We start from the raw sequence: 21899 nt of genomic DNA on the forward strand, positions 1-21899 counted from the left end.
GTCCCAGAATGCAACGCACCGCGGGGGCGGGCTTCCGCCTTACCTGCCGCGAGCTGATCCCACCGGCTACTACCGCTCTCCCCCTCCCCCGCTCCCGTCGGCCTCCTTTCCGCAGGGAAAGGCTACTTTCTCTCGAAGCACGTGAGCAGGAGCCGTAGCGACCTCAGCCTCGAAGCTCTTCGCGTCCTCGCTCGCTCTTCCTCGCCCGAACTATGCCTGACTCCCTCACCGGAGTCGGGTAGTGTACGCGAGAGCGCGCAGCCCTTGGAAGCCAAGGCCGGGGCCACCCGGTCGCACTTCCGCCTCCCGGGCTCCGGAAGGTAGAGCGCACGCGCTCCCGGCGACTCCGGCGCAGTTGACTTCCGCTCCCACTGTGCTCCGCGAGCCGAATCATGGATCACACTGGTAAGGAGGCGGAGGCAGTGGGGGGTCCCGGTACCAAGCCCCCTTGGCCGGCCTGGGACTGTTCGCCCAGCGGGCACCGGGGGGTTGTGCTCGCCCTGCAGCGCTGGGGTGTGGCGGCGAGAGAGGAATCTCACGGAACCCTCCCCGTGCCCGGCAAGCGCCTGCTGCTCCCCGGCCTACCCTCCGGTGTGGTACCCACAGCCTCGGTGCCGGCAGTAGCCGCTGCTGATCCAAGGTTCCGCTGAGCCCCGAGCCAGAGCTGCGGGCGGCGCGGGCCCTGCCCTGCCTTATGGGGACTGGCGGGTAGATTGCAATCTCGGAGTCGGGGAAGCCTCGGGGTGCTCGGGAGTTGATGCGCGAGCGGGGGCTGGAGACTTCCTGCTGTCTCCGTCCGCTTTGCGCGGCTGCTCCCGCGGTCTCCGCCGGTCCTTCGTGGACTGGAGGTGGGAGAAGGGAATCAGAGGTGGCTTTCGGAGTGATACTCGGATCGGCTTTTCCACCCAGACCCCAAGCATGCTCCGTGCGTCGGCTGTGGTCCTTACTCATCATTTGGGTACATTTACAAAGGAGAGCTTAAAATCAAGACGTTCACATCCCTTTCTCCACGTGATGGCTCCACTCTTCGTTATGTTTTTTTGTTTTGTTTTGTTTTTGCTTTTGCTTCCTTGTGGCATTTGGTTTGGAGTTAAAAAGCGCTCCATAGAGTTGTGTCGATCATGTGGCAAGGAGGGAAAATGGGTTTTTCCCTGTATGAAGTGTTGGTTGGGATGTCTTCAGTGATCAAATATATTTATATGCCAGATACCTGTAGGCCTGGAGATGGAATGATAGAATGGTAAACAAGACGGAGTAAGTTATTGCTGTCATAGGGATTACATTCTTTTATAAACTTTAAAGACCCCCAATCTTACAGATCATAAGTTCTTTGAAGACAATAAGCGGATGCTGTAGTGAAGACTAACTGGGAGGGCCCTTCAGAAGGCCTTTCTGTAAGGGTTACATTTATAATTTGATGACGAAGCCAGCTGTGGAATAAATCTGGAGGACAGCAAGTACAAAGACAAATAGGAAAAAATAGAGAAGACCAGTTTGCTGCAGCTTAGTTATTAGCAAGAGGGAAAGAGCTCTAGGCTGAGATTGGAAAGGAGGGTTGGAGTCAGCCTGTGCAAGACTTTGAAGGCCATTGCAAAGATTTGAATTTTAAGTGCAATATTGAAGCCATTGAACAGAAGTGAGGAGAGACATAATCTTTTAAAAGTATAATAGGTTCTATGGAGAATGGTATAAGAGAGGGAGGTAAGAATAATAGAAAATAGACAATTTAGGAGGTGATTGCAGCAAACTAGAAGGGAGGCTTGGTTTAGTAAAGGTGGCTCTGTTTATTGAAAATGGAAATGGGTAGATCCAATAAATATTTCGGGGTTAGTACTTAAACACGTACTGATGGGTTGGTTTGGATGTATGTGAGAGAAAGGAGAGATGCCTATGTTTTTGGTTTGAGTTGGGAAAAACGTGGGAGAAAAACAAACTTTTTTTAAGGGGTAGAGGTGATTCATGGGAATTTGGGAACAAGATTTTGGACTGCTAAGTAAGAGATATACATTGAGAGTCATGCAAGGGGAGATGTCAAAAGAAAGATTTGAGCTGAAAAGCACGTATTTGGGACTTGTACTGCAGAGTTGATATTTTAAGATCTGAGGATGGACAAGATCACTTAAGGAAAGGGAATACAGAAGAGAGGAGGTCCTAGACCCCAGGCTCTAAGGAACACTCAAACTAGTTTGGAAATACAGACTTGAAAGTCTGGAATCTTGATGTTAGAGTAGTAAACATCCAAGGTTAGCAAAATATTTCTCATTTGAGCCTATTACTGGAAATGGAAGTCAAACCCCATCCACAGTTTAGAGAATATTATGTTAAATTATAATATGGGTGGGTGTGTACTGATTATTTGGTATCCTAATTCTCCTAAATTAAAAAGTTGCTTAAGAAAGTGAATGTCATCCTAACATGAAAATATTCACCAATGAGCTGACCACTTAAAAAATTAGTTCCTACTAGATAATCCCTGCTGCTTAACACTAGCTTCTTTTCTATTCTTGTAGTTAATATTGTTATATCCTTTATGTTTCATATCAGGCAGCAGTATCAAATGCTTATATAGATTGTGATTACAAAGCTTACGAAAGAATCAGGTTTTCATGAAATTCATAAACTATTTGAGTCACAAATAAAGTCATGGGCAAGTGAGGAAATACCTGTTAGCCAATTAATTGAAGACATTATGACATGGTAGGCATCTCAGAAGAATGATTTTAATAATAAAGGATTAAGAGATGCCCTTGAAATTGATGAAACCCTAGAATTTATACAGAAATGAGATTTTATGATCACGCTGAAAAAGTCATATAATGAAGGCTACCCTGTGGTGCCCTAATAGAATTTTGCTGGTAAAATTACTCTAAGAAACTTCTAGTTAACACTTGATTCATTCTTTCCTCATTCTAAGAATTAGCACTTAGTTGTAACTAGCCTAAATTTTGTAAAGTATTTCTTGGTTCCTTTAAAATTCTAAATATACTTCAAAAAAACACACCTATCTTCTACACTAATAAAAGAGAAACATGGTAATTGGCGTACGAGCTACCCTTCCCATTGGCTAATCAGCATATCCTTATGCAAATTAACTGTCAGCCAAGATGGCGGCACTCATGGGCAAGTGAGGAAATACCTGTTAGCCAATTAATTGAAGACATTATGACATGGTAGGCATCTCAGAAGAATGATTTTAATAATAAAGGATTAAGAGATGCCCTTGAAATTGATGAAACCCTAGAATTTATACAGAAATGAGATTTTATGATCACGCTGAAAAAGTCATATAATGAAGGCTACCCTGTGGTGCCCTAATAGAATTTTGCTGGTAAAATTACTCTAAGAAACTTCTAGTTAACACTTGATTCATTCTTTCCTCATTCTAAGAATTAGCACTTAGTTGTAACTAGCCTAAATTTTGTAAAGTATTTCTTGGTTCCTTTAAAATTCTAAATATACTTCAAAAAAACACACCTATATAATATAAAAGTGTTATTCCTTGTTAAAGTGGGTTAACCTAAAATGGCCAGTTATATCCTTAGTTGTCACTTTCTTTGTAATATCCAAAGACTTTTGTTATTATGGGCTTTGTGTTTTTAGTTGTCATATTCAAAAGGAAATTGTTCTGTATGTTCTGATTCTTAAACCAAAAAACCCAAGACAGACCCAGAATGAGCAGGCAGTGATATATTAAGAGGCAGCAGGCTCTTGAAAGTATTGGTAGACTAAGTAAGTATCAGTAGTGACTTCAAGTGTTCAGGGTGATGATGTCAAAAGGACTTGGAATGTTGGCATTTTGATCATTCACCAAGGTAAAACCATTAAGAGTCCTTTAAATATCTGAAGGGAAAATTTGAACTGTTAACTCTCTGTCTACAACTTGCTTTTTAATTATTGGAAAATTAGGAATACCTTTGAGAAAAAAAATCATCTGTCATATCTGTCTTTTGGCAATTACATTGCTTGTAGGTAGTTATACTTAAATAAGCAGCTAATGTGAAAGCTGATGAAATACATTATTCAACTCAACACATTTAGTGAAGTGTTGAAAGTTGATCAAGTTGGGTTTATCTGAACTCAAGATTTTAGCTGTCCATGTAATTCCTTTTCCATGAATTTTGTAAGTAATAGTAGAAATGAGAATGAAAGATATTTAAATTATTAAGGACCTCTTTTGAGTTTTGTTCTACATATTTTTCAGAAAGACTATAAATCATTATTGTGAATTTAATTTGTAATCCTACTAGCCTTGTAGGTCATTAGTTGTTATTTCTAAATTTGGCTTTACTGAATGTAATGTGGTCAGCTTGGCTGTCAATTTTGATTGTACTATCTCCTACAGTGGCAGTTAAACAGCCTGTTCAATAATTTGTCGTGTTATAAACATTGCTATTTTAAAAAACTATTTTTAGTTTCATTTCCTACTTTGTGGTACTTCCCTTCATGTCTTTAGTAGGTAAAGGTATTTAGTTGTATTGTAATATCTTGTCATAGACTTGAAAAGGTGATTTTTAAGCTTCAAATGGAGTAAGTTCTATGAAATAATGCTAGTGTTACTCATGGGATGAGTTAATTTATTTCTTAGTTAATAACAAGTAGGGACTTAGAAAGTGTCAGTTGTTTAGATGTAGTGGAAGTGCAGAAACCTTGCATCTTCCTAAACTAATTTTCCATTACAATGCTGATTAAGAATGAGAGTCATATGTGAACATACAGAAATGTTATGGCATGGATACATTATTGCATCTTTCTACTAGTAAATGGTATGACAATTTTTACTATGTTTCCATATGCGTTTTAGAAAAACTATTTTACACTTAAGGTAATAATCATCTTCCTTAAACCAAACTTCAGGTCAATGCATTATTTATTTACTTTTACCATTGTCAATGTTAGTTTTGTGTTTTCAGCTTTATTGATTGCCCTGAGGTAGATTCAGTTTACTAAATTTATTGAGTGCCTACTTTGCATGTTTGATGGAGATGGGGATGCTTTTATTTCTATTTCTCCTCCTTTCTCTTACTTTTTCCTTTAAAATATCTCTCAAGTTACTTTAAGACAGAAATGCTTATCTTGGGCTTATGAAGGGTTTTATGTTTCTATAAACCCCTCTGGAATTATATGAAAAATTTTATTGTCTACATTTTTAGGGAGAGTTTTATAACTTTTGTCAACTTTTTGAAAGGTTCCATGTCTCAAAAAGCACTTCTTTAAAGGGTTTATCCAAAATAGAGAAAATTAGCACTTAAACTTACATAACAAAGTATTTAAAATCTGAACCCAGATATTCAAACCTTGATAATGATGGGTATGCTGCTTTAATACCTGTAATAGAAGAATCTTCAAAAAGAAAAACTAACAGAAATTACAACTTTTTCCCCCCTAACATAGACAATGAGTTACAAGGCACTAATAGTTCTGGATCATTGGGTGGTCTTGATGTTCGAAGAAGAATTCCTATAAAGCTCATCTCCAAACAAGGGAACAAAGCCAAAGCTGCACCTCGCACACCAAGGACTATAAACAGAATGCCTGCAAAGGCTCCACCTGGTGATGAAGGTAATTTGTTTAAACTAACAGGTCCAGAAGTCTTTTTGTTGTATCCATTTCCACCAAATAATTCATGTGATTTTGCTTGTTTATACATACCTTTTAAAAATCTTACATACTCTCTTCATTCCTCAGTTTTACTGATGTCTCATTGTGGCATTTTGTGTTTTTCTGTCCCTTTATAAATACAGGTGGGGCAAAAGTAAGTCTATGATTGTTCGTATTGAAAATAATGCAATAATTAATAAATAATAAAAGTAAAGTAATATTAAAAGTAAAATTGTCGCTCTCTCTCCCCCACAACTAGTCTCTCCCATAACTTGTCTCCCCCAAAATGATTTGCTATGACATTTTTATATTTACTTTTTTCATGTAGAACTGCTCTTTTTTTATATTATTTTGCCTTCTTAGTACATACAGATATACCTCATTTAACAAAATAGGTTTAGATATTTCATTTATCAATAACTTATGTAATAATTTTTCCAAATTTTTGCTGTTAAAAACAGTGTTGCCGTAATTATCCTTGTACATATACCTTAGTATGTATACTTTGTAGAATTTAAACTTTGCATGATTTGGGCATTTTAGAACTTGATGGATACTGTGCATTTTAGAACTTCACAATATTGTCAAGTGGCTTTTCAAAACCAGTACATCATTTTATGCTTTCATACACCAATATTAGTACATACTATTAACCTTTCAAAAATAGTTTTTTTTTAACGCATTTTTAAAATTATGAGTGGGATTGTATATCTTTCATAGTATTGGTCATTTCTTTTACCTAGGAAATTTACCTGTTTATATCCTTTTCCAATTTTATTTCCTGTTTGATTGCCTTTCTCTTGATTTTTATGAGTTCATTGTAAATTAATAAAATTGGCCCTTTGTCATATATTACGTATATTCCCCATTTGTCTTGAATTTTATATATAAAACTAGAGGCCCAGTGCATGGATTCATGCACATTGAAAGTAAATTAATTAGAAGGTGGCCAGCGGGGCAGGACTGGGCGAGACTGGCTGGACACGCCTTGGAGCCAACCTCCTGCGGTCCCTCCTGGGCCAGCGGCACCTGGGGCAGCACTGGGACTCAAAGGGTGTCTGCGGAGTGAGCGGGGTCTCTCCAGCAGGTGGGGGTCCCTCGGCCAGGCCTGCAGGGATCGGGCCGAAACCAGCAGTCCGATATCCCCTGAGGGGTCCTGGAGTGCGAGAGGGCACTCTGCAAAGTTGCTATCGTTGGGCAATTCCTGGGTTGAGCATCTGCCCCCTGGTGGTTGGAGCGTCTGCCCCCTGGTGGTCATTGTGCATCATAGCTACCGGTTGGACAGTTGCTTGGGCTTTTATATATAGAGATTTTTGTTAAAGAAGATTCTAGGTAGCAGATATCTAGTCTTTTCTGTTACGACTTTTAGGTTTTATGACATTCTTAGAAAGGCTTTTCCCATATTCCATGAATATAAAACAGTTTTCCCAACTTACCCTTATACAGGGTCAGCAAACTATGGCCTGTGGGCCAAATAAAGTTTTATTGGAACATAGCCGTGCCCATTCATTTAGATATCATTTACGGCTACTTTCACAGTATATTGACATAGCTGAGTAATTGCATATATAAGTATTTAATTATGTGGAATTTTACAGAAAGTTTGCTGACCCCTGCTTTGGAATATTATGGATGATATGTATTTTGTTATTTAAAATAAAAAAGTGGAACCTGGGTTTATTTATTTTTTTCTATAAAACAGCCAGCTATGTGTCCCAACTATTAAAAAAATCTATCTTGTTGAATTGGAATCGCACTATTATCATATGTTAAAGTTCTATTAGTATTTGTATCTATTTCTAGATTTTCTATTCTAGACATCTGTCTATTCCTTTTTTAGAATCAAATTGTTTTAATTGTACCTTATATTATGGTTCCCCTTATTATAGAATTTCTCTCCCTATCTGAACAAGTATTTGAAGTCAAATGTTATAAATCCGGGTAGTAGAACTTAGGGCTGCTGCTGCATTATCAGTAACTAGATTCTCCCCCTTTGGCCTTTTTGTTTCTTAAAAACTACACAGTAATGTACATATCTTGTAATAATCCAGACAATACAAAAAAGCTAAAATCTCCCTTCTATCCTTTTCCTGTCAGGTATCCCTTCATCTTTTCCTCTCCACCCAAGCCCACATCCCTTTTTAGGGGGAACTACCATTACCAGTCTCTCTCTTAATAGAGCAAACTGAGGCTGAAGATAATTTTTTGATACATTCAGTTCACCTATTTGGGGTAAAAATTGTTCATTGTCCCCCCCACACACACACCTCCCCACGCCCTCCCAGGCATTGTTCAAAATATGGAGGTCTGGGTGCCAGTATGGTACAAATATACAAATATATATATGGTTTAATGATAGATGGCAGTGCTGGTTGAACTACTCTGAAAAATGATAATGTACTCCTAATTTCATTGGCTATTGTTCTCAATAATTTTTTGAGTTTCAAATAAATAAGAAAAATTGATTTTTTTTATTTTGAGTTTTAGATGACACTGGTTTTTATAAGGTACAAATGGGCCATATAAGAGCCTAAATTCACTCAGTTGTAACTTTCAAGGACACTCTTTGAACTTTACATTTGGTTGGAGATAATTAGATAGCAGTACACTGGAGTGTCTATATTAGCTTTAAAAAATTTTTGCATTGCTGTGTGTGTGTGTGTGTGTGTGTGTGTGTGTGTGTGTGTCCGTCCGTGTCTATCTGTCTGTCCTATCCTGGTTTGTGCTTGTGTGTTTGTATACAGGTGCTGTAATTTAGCCATTTGGGTAAAGTTAAAAACTTGTGTGTCTCCCTACTCTGTTTACCAGTTCTAGGGCCAAAAGAGTTGTGAGAAGCCTAGCATTTTGGAGGGATAGATTTGTCTTCTCAGTTTTACTTTAGTTAATTGGATTCTACCTAGAATCCCTATCAGACTGTTCATTTGGTTCTTTTGTATGAGATGAGAGGATTACCATCAACCTTTTCAATAGGTCAGAAAAATTGAGTTCATGGAATCTTCATATTGCTATGCAGTATAGGAGAGTATACTTGTGAATAGATATGATACGGCCTTTTCTGTTTGGGTGATTAACCAAGGAGTCGTTTTTTGCTTTTTTTTAAAGTATATTTTATTGATTTTTTTACAGAGGAAGGGAGAGGGATAGAGAGTTAGAAACATCGATGAGAGAGAAACATCCATCAGCTGCCTCCTGCACACCCCCAACTGGGGATGTGCCCACAACCAAGGTACATGCCTTTAACTGGAATCGAACCTGGGACCTTTCAGTCCGCAGGCCGACACTCTATCCACTGAGCCAAACCAGCCAGGGCCAAGGAGTCGTTTTAATTTAAAGGATGAGGTATCAATATGTTGATGTTTCTAAAATCAGGCTCAGTTTAAAGCTGAAGAAGAAGATATCTAATTTACTAAATCATAAGATGAAAATGTGCAGAATTTTTTGTGTTTCATTATATCCTTTTAGCTTTTAGCAGCATGATACTTTTGTAGTAGGTTAAAGTAAATGATATACTAGTATATCTTGAAAATTTGTGTAATAAACGATGACAGTAATTAGTAAAGTTTTATACTAGAAACTAAAATTTGTTTCTAATATAAAACTAGAAATGTGCATGAAATTTGTGCACATTAAAAGGGAATTAATTAGAGGAAATATTTTAATATTGCTATTTGCCCTTTCTCTATAATAGAAGTGTCAGAGATGAAAGAAAATTAGTAAGATGTATATTGAAAATCTCCATCCTGTCAGAGTCTGGGGCACACCGTGGGACCCAGAGTCAAGTCCCCACCCACCCGTGTGTGCCTCGAAATCGCACGAGACCCAGACCTGGCCAGCCCCACCCCCATCAAGCCCTGCCAGGTGGGGGGTGCAGCCTCAGGTCCCCCAGCCCTGATGCCAGGGCGGGGGGGCACGGCTTCAGGTCCCCCAGGGTGGAGGGCACGGCCTTAGGTCCCCCGGCACTGGGGCAGGGGGCGCAGCCTCAGGTCCCCCAGCCTGGCGTGAGGGTATGACAACCATTTGCATATTGGCTCTTTATTATATGGGATAGTTGGGTCAGTAATAACACTTGAATGGGAATGAAGAGATCTGAGGTCTGTTCCTAGCTCTGCCACTTACCTTCTCTGTGTTGTTACAGTCCCCTTACTACAATATTTTCTATTACGAAGTGAGAAAGTTGGACTACATGATCACTAAGATAATTCCTAGCGGATGTTGAAACTAGTCTTGATTATCTTGTTCATAGAAGAGCTTTGAAAAGAATCAGGGAACAGGCCTATTTTACCTTGTAATGAAATTTTGAGATATGAAAAGTTAATAAATAATCCTTTCTTTTCTCAGAAGGATTTGATTATAATGAAAAAGAACGGTATGACTGTAAAGGGGGCGACCTGTTTGGAAATCAACGAAGATTTCCTGGACACCTTTTTTGGGACTTTCAGGTATGACTAAAATAAAAGCATTTATTAGAACAATCAGATATTTTAACTATTTTATTAGAGCAATGGAGGATACATAAAGAATGGCATGAACTTTTATTATAACTGTATCTTTCAGCACACACAACTCATTTATTAATGTCCTATTACCACCATTTCCAAAAATAATTTAAAACAATTTTTACTTAAGCCAAGTAAAATAAAAAAAAAAAAAACATGTTAACACTATTTAAGAAAAAAGAAACAACAAAAAACTGGTAGCACAGCCAATAGTGCTGAATATGTGAGGATATCAAGAAACTTTTATTTCTAATTGTTTTAACATTTATAAAATTTAAATTCATTGTGTAAATTATAGGTATGATTGTTTTAGAAATGATTAAAAAGGAAATTGTAATTATATCATTTCAACAGATAAACATCCTAGGTGAAAAGGATGATACACCAGTTCATTTCTGTGACAAATGTGGATTGCCTATTAAGATCTATGGGCGAATGGTAAGTATAATTAAATTGAATTCTATTTTATAAATGTGAACATTTTTGTAGAGGTAAGATTCTGAAATTTAAGTAGATAGGTTTTTCACTATTTAATGACTTAAGTTTGTGACATTTAAAATAAATGTGAGGTTCTGGCTGGGTAGCTCAGTTGGTTAGAGTGTTGTCCTGATATGTCAAGGTTGTGGGTTTGATACCCAGTCAGGTCAGGGCACATACAAGAAACAACCAATGAATGCATAAATAAGTGGAACAACAAATGGATATTTTTCTCTCTCTTCCTCCCCCTCTTCCCTTTCCCCCCCCTCCCCAAGTCCCCCTCCCACTATCTCCCTTTCTTTTCCTCACTCTCTAAAATCAATAAAATAAAATAATTTTTAAAAAAGTGAAATAGCTAAGGGAAATTTTGGGATAATAATGCATTTTAATATAATTATCCTGACAAACTCTAGAATTGCTTGTAAAGTAATTAAGGGAACTAACTTCTGAAAATGAAATAATTTCTTTAGACTGTTTGATACCTGTTAGTTTATATTTATTCTGTTTATTACGGAAAAATGTTTTTTTTTTTTCTTCTTTGATACAATGAAATCAGTTACTCATTTCGGAAGGCTGTAATTTTTAATGTAAAACTGAATCAATTATATTTTTATTTCTGAGAATTTAATAATTAAAATAAGTTATAACCATGACTGTAATTTTATAGTATTTTTGACATATTCTCCTTTTTAAAAAGGTAGTTTTACATTTGTGTTTGGGGAAAAAAATTGAATTCAATAATATATTTGTGATGGTAGAGAGCATTGATTGTGCACTGTTGCTTTGCTGTATGACATAGCTAAATAACCGTAATGGGCTGTGAGTTTTAAAATGGTCTAACATTGTTTTTCTACATCCTGATTTATTTTTAGATTTTTATAAATTTATTACAGTAAGGCTAACTGGGAAAACTGCTACTTATGTTAAATGTAGGAGATATTCGTTATCTTAGTGCTTTGGAATAATTTCAAGAGGAACAGGATAAGGTAAAACATGGTTACATTACTTTTCAGGAGCTTTTAACCCATAGGGACCATGATGAAATTCATAGGGTTTATACCTTCAGGAAGTATAAGTGAATGTGCATGTATACATTTATTGGGCCAGAGTTTTCATCTCATTCTCAAAGGACTTGTGACTGAAAAAGGCTATTGTTTTTATATAATTAGTACTTAATAAATGCTCACTTTAACGAACAGTTCTCAAGTGTCTATGTCTAGGTTACTATTCTTACTGTTATTTTTTAAAATATTTTAATTTGTTCTAAAATGTGTCACTATATTTCTGTTTACAGATTCCATGCAAGCATGTTTTTTGCTATGACTGTGCTATTTTACATGAAAAAAAGGGAGATAAGATGTGTCCAGGGTAAGATCATCATTAAATTTTTAAAGAATAAAGCTTGTGCTGTAAATTTATAATCTTGATTAAAGGTCAATGACAGGATATCAGATGGCTACTCTTTCTCTGTGAGCCCAGAGTTGGCCTTAGCCTTCTCCTTAGGATAGGGCTAGGTAGCTGTTATCAATTAATTCAGATTGGCCAAAATGACAAAATATATTTGTCATCACAAAACTTGTTATAAGCCAAAAATAGTTATTTTATTGTTTTGATGGGACACTAGAGGTAGTATTGCATAGTAGCAATTGAGAGTAGCAAAGACTTTGGAATTAGAATTCTTGGGTTCAAATTCATTTTCTGCCATTTGTTAGTTATGTGATATAGACTGTTTCTATATCTATAAAATGGAGCTAATAATAGCACCTGCATCCTTGGATTATTATTAGAATTAAGTGAGTATATATATGGTACCTAGCAAATAGTAAGTACAAGCTCTTATTTATTACCTTCAAATCTGATTATTATGTATGGTACCTAGCATATAGTAAGTACATATGTAAGTATAAGCTCTTATTTATTACCTTCAAATCTGATTATTATGTCTTGAGTGTATCTTAGAACACCATCATGACATAGACTCAGATCTAAGTTATAAACAGCTAGAGGTATTGATTCATACAGATCTATGAATGGTTTATACTGGAATGGCGTTGAAGGATCCAGATTAAATTAGGAATTTGATATTAATATGGAATCCCTGATAGAAGGCTTGAGGAATTGAGGAAAGCTTTGAGAGGAACTTCCTTGTCCTAGATTCCTTCTAAATGTGTTAGAAGCTGTCTCAAGAGTTATACTTTTTTTTGGTTGATAGCAAAGCCCTAGACCTAGACAGTTGTAAGGGATGATTTCCTTTTATGGTGTAGGAAGTTTGGCATCACTGAGAGAGAAAGGATGATTCACTGACAAGTCATTAAAACTGATTTTCTTGGCATATTTCTATTAGCTCTTTAAAGTCACAGATTGCAAAATCTGTAGTGTGAGTGTAAAGATTATTTCTTCCCTAGAATTATAATTCAGAAGAATTATACAATTAAAAGTGCATAATGTAACTCCAGTAAGCACCTCACCGGTTGGCCCTTAGCTACTTAGAACATAAGCCTATCTAGATGAACAGACTCAGATCTGAGAAGTGTGTCAAAAGACCATTAAATGGAAGCCTGTTAGTATCAAGGAGTGCTAGCCTTACAGCAAGTATGGAAATAATAGACTCAACTCAAAAATCAAGAATATAAAACCATGTAATAGAATGTCAAATTACGTGGCATACATATTCAATAATAGCTTATAGTTATACATATATAGTTTTGAATGATTAAATACTGTCATTTTCATTGTCCCATTGATCTTAAGAATATCTCAGATGAAGTAGATACAAAAACATTGAGTTAGGTAGAATAGATGCTTTAACCCATTTTATAGATGAAGAAACAGACATTAAATGACTTCTCCAAAATTACAGAGCCAGTGCTAGATCCCAGTTCTTCTAATTCCTAGTTTAGTCCTCTCTCCACTATTTCAGAAGACTCTAAAGGCAAGAGTGGGTTAAATATAGAGAATGAAGAATAGTTATAATTTTGACCCTGAGTTGTTAAAATACTGAGTTTAAATTACAATTTAGAAAGTGCTTACAATTTAGAAGGCAGGAGTATGCAATAACTCATTAGTAGTAAATTTGACTGACCATCCAGAAAGATCCCTTCCTTAAGAGACTTGATAGCCAGGGTTTGAATTTAAATTTTGTGTTGATTAATGTTAAGAACCCTGATAATTAAGATGATCTTACTTGTTTTTGTAGTCCTTGTAGCATCTTCCACTTAGTGTCTTCCACTTAGTATTATTTCCTCAGCAAATTCTTGTTGCTCAGTAAATACGGTACAAGTTTGAATCCATGATTATGACGTTTGGTTTGCGTCCCCCCCCACCTCCTCACCCCCTTTTTTTTGTAAGTGGATAGAAAGCATAGACTTGTTAGAGAAAATCAGATAAATTCTAGGTCTTGGGCAGAATAAGGTCTTTTCTTAAAACATATTCTATTTGATACACGTTCAGTTTTTTCTTGTATTGAGAGTTCTGAAGTTGATAGAAATGCTGATGCTTAATAGTGAACAAAAAACAAAGTGGGAAAGGTTAAAAGTTCACTTACAGTATAATTTTCAATTGTGAACTTCTGCAAATTTCCCATAAATTAAAAAATAAGCATATCTTTGAAATTAAGTGCATTATTTTTAAAGTCCTTTAGTAAATCGGTTTTTTTCTTCTAATTTAGATGTAGTGATCCTGTACAGCGAATTGAGCAGTGTACACGTGGTTCTCTCTTCATGTGTAGCATTGTTCAAGGGTGCAAGAGAACGTATTTGTCTCAGAGAGACTTACAGGCTCATATCAACCACCGCCATATGAGAGCTGGAAAACCTGTTACCCGAGCTTCACTTGAAAATGTTCATCCTCCTATTGCCCCACCACCAGCTGAAATCCCTGATCGTTTTATAATGCCGCCAGACAAGCACCATAGTATGAGCCATATTCCGCCAAAGCAGCACATCATGATGCCACCACCTCCTTTGCAACATGTTTCACATGAGCACTATAATCAGCCACATGAGGATATTCGTGCACCTCCAGCAGAATTGCCCATGGCTCCACCTCCACCTCGTTCGGTCAGTCAGGAAACCTTTCGTATTTCAACAAGAAAACACAGCAATTTAATAACTGTCCCTATTCAGGATGACTCAAGTTCAGGTGCTAGAGAACCACCACCTCCTGCCCCAGCACCTGCTCACCATCATCCTGAATATCAGGGTCAACCAGTGGTGTCGCACCCTCATCATATTATGCCTCCACAGCAACATTATGCACCACCCCCACCTCCTCCACCACCAATAAGCCATCCAATGCCACATCCTCCCCAGGCTGCAGGCACTCCTCACTTGGTTTATAGCCAAGCTCCTCCTCCTCCAATGACCTCTGCTCCACCACCAATAACCCCTCCCCCTGGACATATCATTGCCCAGATGCCACCTTATATGAATCATCCTCCTCCAGGACCTCCCCCACCTCAACATGGTGGTCCACCTGTTACTGCACCCCCTCCTCATCATTATAATCCTAACTCTCTACCCCAGTTCACTGAAGATCAAGGAACTCTGAGCCCTCCATTTACACAACCAGGGGGAATGAGTCCTGGTATATGGCCTGCACCAAGAGGGCCACCACCACCTCCACGAATGCAGGGTCCACCTTCTCAAACCCCACTTCCTGGACCACATCATCCAGATCAGACAAGATATAGACCATATTATCAATGATAAGAGTATTTTGAACTGAAGATATGAAAAAAACTTATGTGTAGTCAATCTTTTAATTAAGCTTTGACTGTTCTGGGAAGGAAAAACACCTCTTATTGAGGTGGCTATGAAACACTTAGGGTCTTATAAAATGGTTTTAAATCTTCATCTTAGGATTGATTTCAAATACTATACTGTAGTGCAGATAAGTGGCTCAGTGGAGCACAGCTATATTTTAACAGCTTTGTTCCCCTCGTGTGGTAAATTGACCCACAGGTGACCATTTGTAAAAAAATTGAAAATTTTTATTCCACTTTGAAAAGTGTTGCTTTTGTTAAACCCAGTTTCGTTTTTCTTGTGATACATTTTGTTAACCTGTGTAAAAGGATTAAATTTCAATATGGTTGTAAAAATGCTATTTTTATGTGAATTTAAGTGCAACCACATACTGTTTTTTAAAACCATATGTTTTACCACTAATTTCCCAAGTTACAATAAAATCCTAAAAGTAAAAATCTAGAATTTACTGTAAGGCAGACTGTTAAATGATAGAGAATTACTTCACATTTTAGGCACTGAAATTTTGAGGTATATTAAGTATATAATGCACTTCACTTGGATGCCTTTTCATTTTAGGCAATTCAGGGGCACCAAAATATGTTGAAATTCCAGAGAGATATATTTATGTTTGAAATATTAAAGGCATTACTAATTATTTGGAAAGATATGGCCAAAGTAACTGACTACAGTCTACAAACTGTTAGGGGATGCTGTTATTCATTAATGCTTTTTACTGAGTGGTTGGAATCACATAATTCATCACACTTTTTAATCTTAAGTAACTATATAACTGTCTAAATGGTGTTCTTTAGATGAAGGGTGTTTTACTCTGCTCATTGTCTTTAAATATTTAGGGTTGAATAGGCTTTATGTAATTCCTCAGTTCATGATAGAGTTTGATCCTGTGCTTAAGTGTGGTCTTGTTTATTGGGGTTTAAATCACAATTTGAATGCCATGGAGGAATTTGAATACTGTATTAATGAAGGACATTCTTGTAGTCACAAACTTGCATTGCTCAGGTTTCAGTACTATGTGATAAGGTTTCTTTCTCTAACTTGAAATTTAAAAACTATTAATGATTTTCTTTTTCTTTTATTGGTTAAGTGGTCTAAAACTTGGGATATTTTAGCATGGAGTCAACATGAAGACTACCAGATGATTTTGTATTGGAGAAAAATAATAACTAAATTGTGAATTTCAGTGCTTTATAAGGTGCCTTTAGAGTCAGCCTTTGCATTGTAGGGGCTTGTTATAGTCCAGCTAAGATAACCACTCAGTTTCTACAGAACTCCTGTACACTTCATTATTCTTAGGATATATTATTATATATCCTATGAGTAAACCCCTGTGAAGTATTTCCTTCGCCTAAAATGGTGCATAATATAAACATGAAATATGTAGTGTGCAGATACCATTTATTGAATAGTTTGTAGTGTATACATTTAGAACATTTCTTTTTGACAAAGGGTGAACTAATTGCTATTTACCACTTAATTCAGTCAGGTACAGGCAAAACAGTTTCTCATTTTGGATAATCAGATGCAAAGTCATCTATGAACTTAAGAGTTGAAGTTAGAAATAATACAAATGGCCATTTCAACCATGACCAGTCGAAAATAACGAATACACTTTCTTTTAACTGATTTTCCACACCTATCAATTAGAGAGTCCAAGTTAATGTGATATTTCTAGTGAGAAAATTTTGTTACTAGAAGCATGGGAGTGAAATAGTGTGAAAAGGTGGTGGGAAGTACTTCTGTTATATTACTGTAGGTACTTGGACTGGTGCAAACTTGATACCCTTTCAAGCCTCTATTTAGTAGCCGTTAAAAATCCTATATTTGTTTCATGTAATAAGAGAATATCCAAATTTTTTGAGAATAATCTCGACTATTTATGAAGAACTCTTCTGTTTTTATTGAAATTCGCTAGAGTTGAATGTGGTTATGAAACCACTTAGCCTATGTATTGGACAAAAAAATTAGTATCATGATAAAAGTATTCATGTTAAGAATTCTCATAGGCGTTTAAAAGTGATTATTTTCAGTTAGATTTAAGAAATATAAGTTATGCAGGGAGGCAGATCAGATGAATGTGTCGTAGCAGACAAATTTTAAATGTGTTAGACTTGAATTCATCCAGTTATTGTTTGAATGGGGGGTGGGGGGGTGGGGGTGCTGTAGTAGAAGGATAACAAAATTACTGTTAGTATTTCTTTCCTTAAAGAAAAAAGATGTGAATTCCAGTTTTATTTCAGGGAAGCCTTTAAAACTATAATGGACATAGTTCTAAATTAAATGTATGTATGTTTCATTATATTGCTCTTAAGACTACTGAGGTGGCAGTTTAATTCTTAAAAACAATAAAATGGAAGCATAAATACTATTTTGCCTAAATGAGTTTTTACCTAATGATGACACATTTGGGGAAATGCAGAATTTTTCATGTTTTCATTGATAAACTTTTATAGTAAAATTAGATTCACTTTTAGAGATTCAAACCAGCAAGTTGAATGTTAAATTTCTTCAGTGGCATGTTTGTTCAGAATATTATATAGTATTTGGGGAAGTATTTGCAAAGGCCATAAAAAAAGAGACTTTATTTTTCCCTGTAAAAACCACTGACTCAAAATTATTGTGTAAATACTAACTAGGTAACACTGAAATATAAATGGAAAAGATACTTGCACATAATTTTAAACTCACGTTGGGAACTTATCATGTGAAGTATAGTATACAGAGCTGCTTTAGGCTTTGTACTAGAGGAGTGTCTTTCATACACCTTTTTGGAAAAGCTCTGTAGTCCTATCATGAAAAATTTTGTGAAAGTCCTGTAAATACATGGAAAAAACTCACAAATATCTAAAACAAAAGTATGCATTCTAATTACTAGTTAAGCCATCAAATTGATATATTGATGTTGAAGTGTGACATAATCACATTCAAACATTTTCTGAAGTGGATGAATTTTTCACTGGTTTGCAAGAATAATTTCTTGTGGCCTTGAAACCAAGCAGAATTTACTTATTGCAATTTATACACAATCTAATAAAGCATTATTGGATATTTAGACTTAAGGGGAGAGGGGGGTAAGCCAGTTAAAATACTTGGTAGTGATACTAATAAAAACATTTGGATTTTGTTTTGATTTATGCTCCTATTAATTTCCCAGCATTGAGGGAAAAGGTGTTAAAGTAGAATTCTTAAAGGAACATTTTATTGTTTCTTCCATCATTGAGGGAGAGTGTTAAAGTAGAATTCTTAAAGGAACAATTTAGTGTTAAAGTTTTATTGTCCTCGCTTTAAGAATTTTTAGGCATTATAGGATCAGGATTGAAATAAACAATGATAGGTCATGGGTTTAGCTCTCACAATTGGACAGGACCATGTCTTTTTAAAAAATCTAGTGTTTTGAAATGTTAATCTATTATCCCAGAATATCCCATTTCTATTCTAAGTAGTAGTAGGCACCAAGTCTCATACTGCATTTAAGTCCATTTCTTATTAATCTATTTAAAAATTGTTCTTCCTTTGCCTTCAGATGAAAAATCCTGCTCTCTTTTGGTGTTACTTTCAAAACCTCTAATTGTTTGTTTTAAAATTTGTACTCATTTCACCCTAGCTGTTTTAGCTCTGGATAGAGCATCGGCCTGCGGACTGGATAATCAGATGCAAAGTCATCTATGAAGGGTCCTGGGTTTGATTCCAGTCTAGGGCACATGCCTGGGTTGCAGGTTTGACCCCCAGTAGGGGCCGCACAGGAGGCAACTGATCAGTGATTCTCATCATTGATGTTTCTATCTCTCCCTCTCCCTTCCTCTCTGAAATCAATAAAAATATATTTTAAAAAATAAAAGTATTTTGTCTTTTGTTGAGAAAAGATGGGGGAGACAAAGAGGTCAGTCAAAAGTTTGCTTTAAAAATTTACACAAGACTAGCATTGTAGGTATCAAGAAGTGGGTGACCGGTGGAAGGTTGTATATATATATACGTACAGATGTGTGTATATATATATATATATATATGTGTGTGTGTGTGTGTGTGTGTGTGTATATATATATAAGCCCAAGCGACTGTTATGACCAGTTGACCTGAACGACTGGTCCCTATGACACACACTGACCACCAGGGGGCAGAAGCTCAGCACAGGAGCTGACCCCTGGTGGTCAGTGTGCTTCCCAGCGGGAGCGCTGCTCAGTCAGAAGCTGGGCTCATGGCTGGTAAGTGCAGCTGGGCCGCAAGAGCCTCTTCCATCTCCACAGCAGTGCTACTCAGTGGTGGCAGCAGCGGGGAGCAGGAGTGGTGGGTGCCCAGCCCCCACTCGGGCTCCTCCCCAGCTGCCTGCCACTTTGGCACTGCTACATCTCTCGGGGATCAGATCAAAACCAGCAGTCCAACATCCCCCAAGGGGTCCTGGATTGCGAGAGGGCACAGTATATATATGTGAATTGTATAAATATATAAGAAAATATGTGAAATGTAAATTATGTATATACTAGAGGCCCAGTGCACGAATTTGTGCACGGGTGGGGTCCCTTGGCCTGGCCTGCGAACGGGGCTGATGGGGGCCATCTAGCTCAGTCCCGATTGGGCAGCTGGCCAGGGGATGGGGGAAGGAATGACCGTGGGAGGTTGGCTGGCTGCGAGAGGTTGACTGTGGGAGCGCACTAACCACCAGGAGGCAGCTCGCATTGAGTGTCTGCCCCCTGGTGGTCAATGTGTGTCATAGCTACCAGCCAGTCGTCTGGTCATCTGGTCATAACAGTCGCTTGGGCTTTTATATATATAGAAGATGCTAGACGTGGATATATAATGATGAACAAAATAGGTATAGTCCCTGCTCTTTAGGAGCTTACATTCTAACTTATCTAGGAATTATTTGTGGTAGTCATCCCTAAATTTCCTTTAAAAATTTTTATATTCTCTTTCAAAGTATAGTAGCCAGGAAAAAATATTTTTAAAATGTATTACCAGCACACACACTATAATGAGAGGAAATTATTAATTCTGGGCATTAATATGTTTCCTAATAGCTTTTCTGGGTACACTTGTACAATGCTAAATTAGTGACTTTGGAACAAATCTGTAGAATGCACCTATATTGTTCCTGAGTTTAGTCCTGCCTTGTACTAGGTCAGCTTTAGTCAGATTTTAATTTCTTTTTCTTTTTTAGACAGGTTTTAATTTCTTTTGGGAGGTAGTATTTCTAATGGTTCAGAGCCTGGGCTCTGAGCCGGACTGTTTAGACTGAATTCTGGCTCTACTACCTGTAACTATATAAGTTAGATCAATTACTTATCCTCTTTGAGTCTTGATTCATTTTGCTTTTCTAAAAAGCGAGGATAAACATAGTACCCATCTTATGGGGCCTATTTTGAGAATCAAATGAATTGATCCTAGATATACTTTAAAGGTGGGGCCAGTAGAATTTCCTGACAGAATTCTTAGCCTGAGCATCTGGAAAGATGGATTTGGCACTAACAGGTGGAAAAGGCACTGGCAGGGCAGATTAGGGGAGAAGAGCATAGGTCACTTTTGACATGTAGACGTCCAGATGAAGATGGCAGAAAAGTGAATGAAATATTCCACTTCTCTGTTCTTGTTTATGCAGCGTAAAGTCAGGCTTGCATTTAAAACACTTCATTTACATGTCTGTGGTAAGTTACTGTGCTTAAACAAGGTATCAAATGCTTAAATTATTAGAAAATGATATTTTTAAAGTGTTATTTTCCACTTTAATTCATGTTATTTTTTACTTTCATATGTTCAGCAAATAAACTTAAAATGTACATAAATTCGCAGTTAAAATATTTAGAGAAAATGATTTTAAAGATAAACTGCTTAACATGTATTAGCTTCAAGCTTCCTTAATTTCAGTACTGTGTCTGTCTCTTCACAAGCTTTTCTGTCTCCAAGTTGAATTACTGGATCTCCTCTCCCCTTCCATCTTGCTCTGGGTTATGTACATTTCATGTTTCATCTTTCAACATGGTCTCTGGGCCTCTTCCTAAATCAGGGATCAGATTTTTGTACTAGTCAAAAATTTTTTCCCCCCAGTATTTGCTCTGAGCCAGGCAAATAGAGGCTCAGTCCCATGTATTTCCATTACTCAATGCATATCCATCTTAGAGGCCTCACACAAAAAAACATGTAAGGGTGAGGATAAGCGAATGTTAAGGTTGAATGGCCTGTGATGGGAGCATGCTAGTGGGCATGCTTGTTCCAGCTCTACCATATGATATTTTATTTGGCAATAAGAGTACAGAGGGCACCTTTGCTTGAGAAGATGCAGGCATCAATGACAGTCCTATATAAATAAGGCTTTTGCCCCATTCCCAAGCCAGATGATCAAGTAAATAGGCCCATGTTTTTATTTTATTCCTGCCTTCTATAAAGAAAGAGCTCTTAGCCTGAGATTCATTGGGCATCATATATAAATGTATATGTGTATGTTTATCTTTTTTCCTAAAGCCCGAAGGGTGCATGAGGCTCTGGTGTCCATGACTCAGAATTTAAGAAACGTTGTTATAAAAAGTGTTGATATTCTAGTTTTTAAAGAGTAGCTGTGTAAATAAACCTTTAT

At 37.1% G+C, this 21899-nt stretch overlaps 1 protein-coding gene and 1 long non-coding RNA gene across 5 annotated transcripts in view; one reads left to right on the top strand and one right to left on the bottom strand.

The window, feature by feature from the left end:
• The window catches only part of LOC102250362, a 12156-nt gene extending 12025 nt beyond the window's left edge, over positions 1 to 131 (bottom strand). Inside the window, exon 1 of the long non-coding RNA XR_001360004.1 lies at positions 44 to 131. This is a non-coding gene — a long non-coding RNA (uncharacterized LOC102250362). The remainder of the gene's footprint in view (positions 1 to 43) is intronic.
• The window catches only part of CBLL1 (Cbl proto-oncogene-like 1, E3 ubiquitin protein ligase), an 18634-nt gene extending 932 nt beyond the window's left edge, over positions 1 to 17702 (top strand). Inside the window, exons 1-6 of one of the 4 annotated variants that reach the window (XM_005858464.2) lie at positions 320 to 405; positions 5392 to 5559; positions 9937 to 10037; positions 10449 to 10532; positions 11866 to 11939; positions 14239 to 17702. In XM_005858464.2, coding sequence (XP_005858526.1) covers positions 393 to 405; positions 5392 to 5559; positions 9937 to 10037; positions 10449 to 10532; positions 11866 to 11939; positions 14239 to 15277 — 1479 coding nt within the window. In that variant the 5' untranslated portion in view covers positions 320 to 392 and the 3' untranslated portion in view covers positions 15278 to 17702. Of the gene's footprint in view, positions 1 to 319; positions 406 to 5391; positions 5560 to 9936; positions 10038 to 10448; positions 10533 to 11865; positions 11940 to 14238 lie in introns of those variants that run through there. The other 3 variants (XM_005858465.2, XM_014530859.1, XM_005858463.2) reach the window with 3 other exon arrangements.
• Positions 17703 to 21899: the final 4197 nt, after the last annotated feature.

The sequence above is a fragment of the Myotis brandtii genome, unplaced genomic scaffold (genome assembly GCF_000412655.1).
Source record: "Myotis brandtii unplaced genomic scaffold, ASM41265v1 scaffold1186, whole genome shotgun sequence".
NCBI lineage: Eukaryota > Metazoa > Chordata > Mammalia > Chiroptera > Vespertilionidae > Myotis > Myotis brandtii.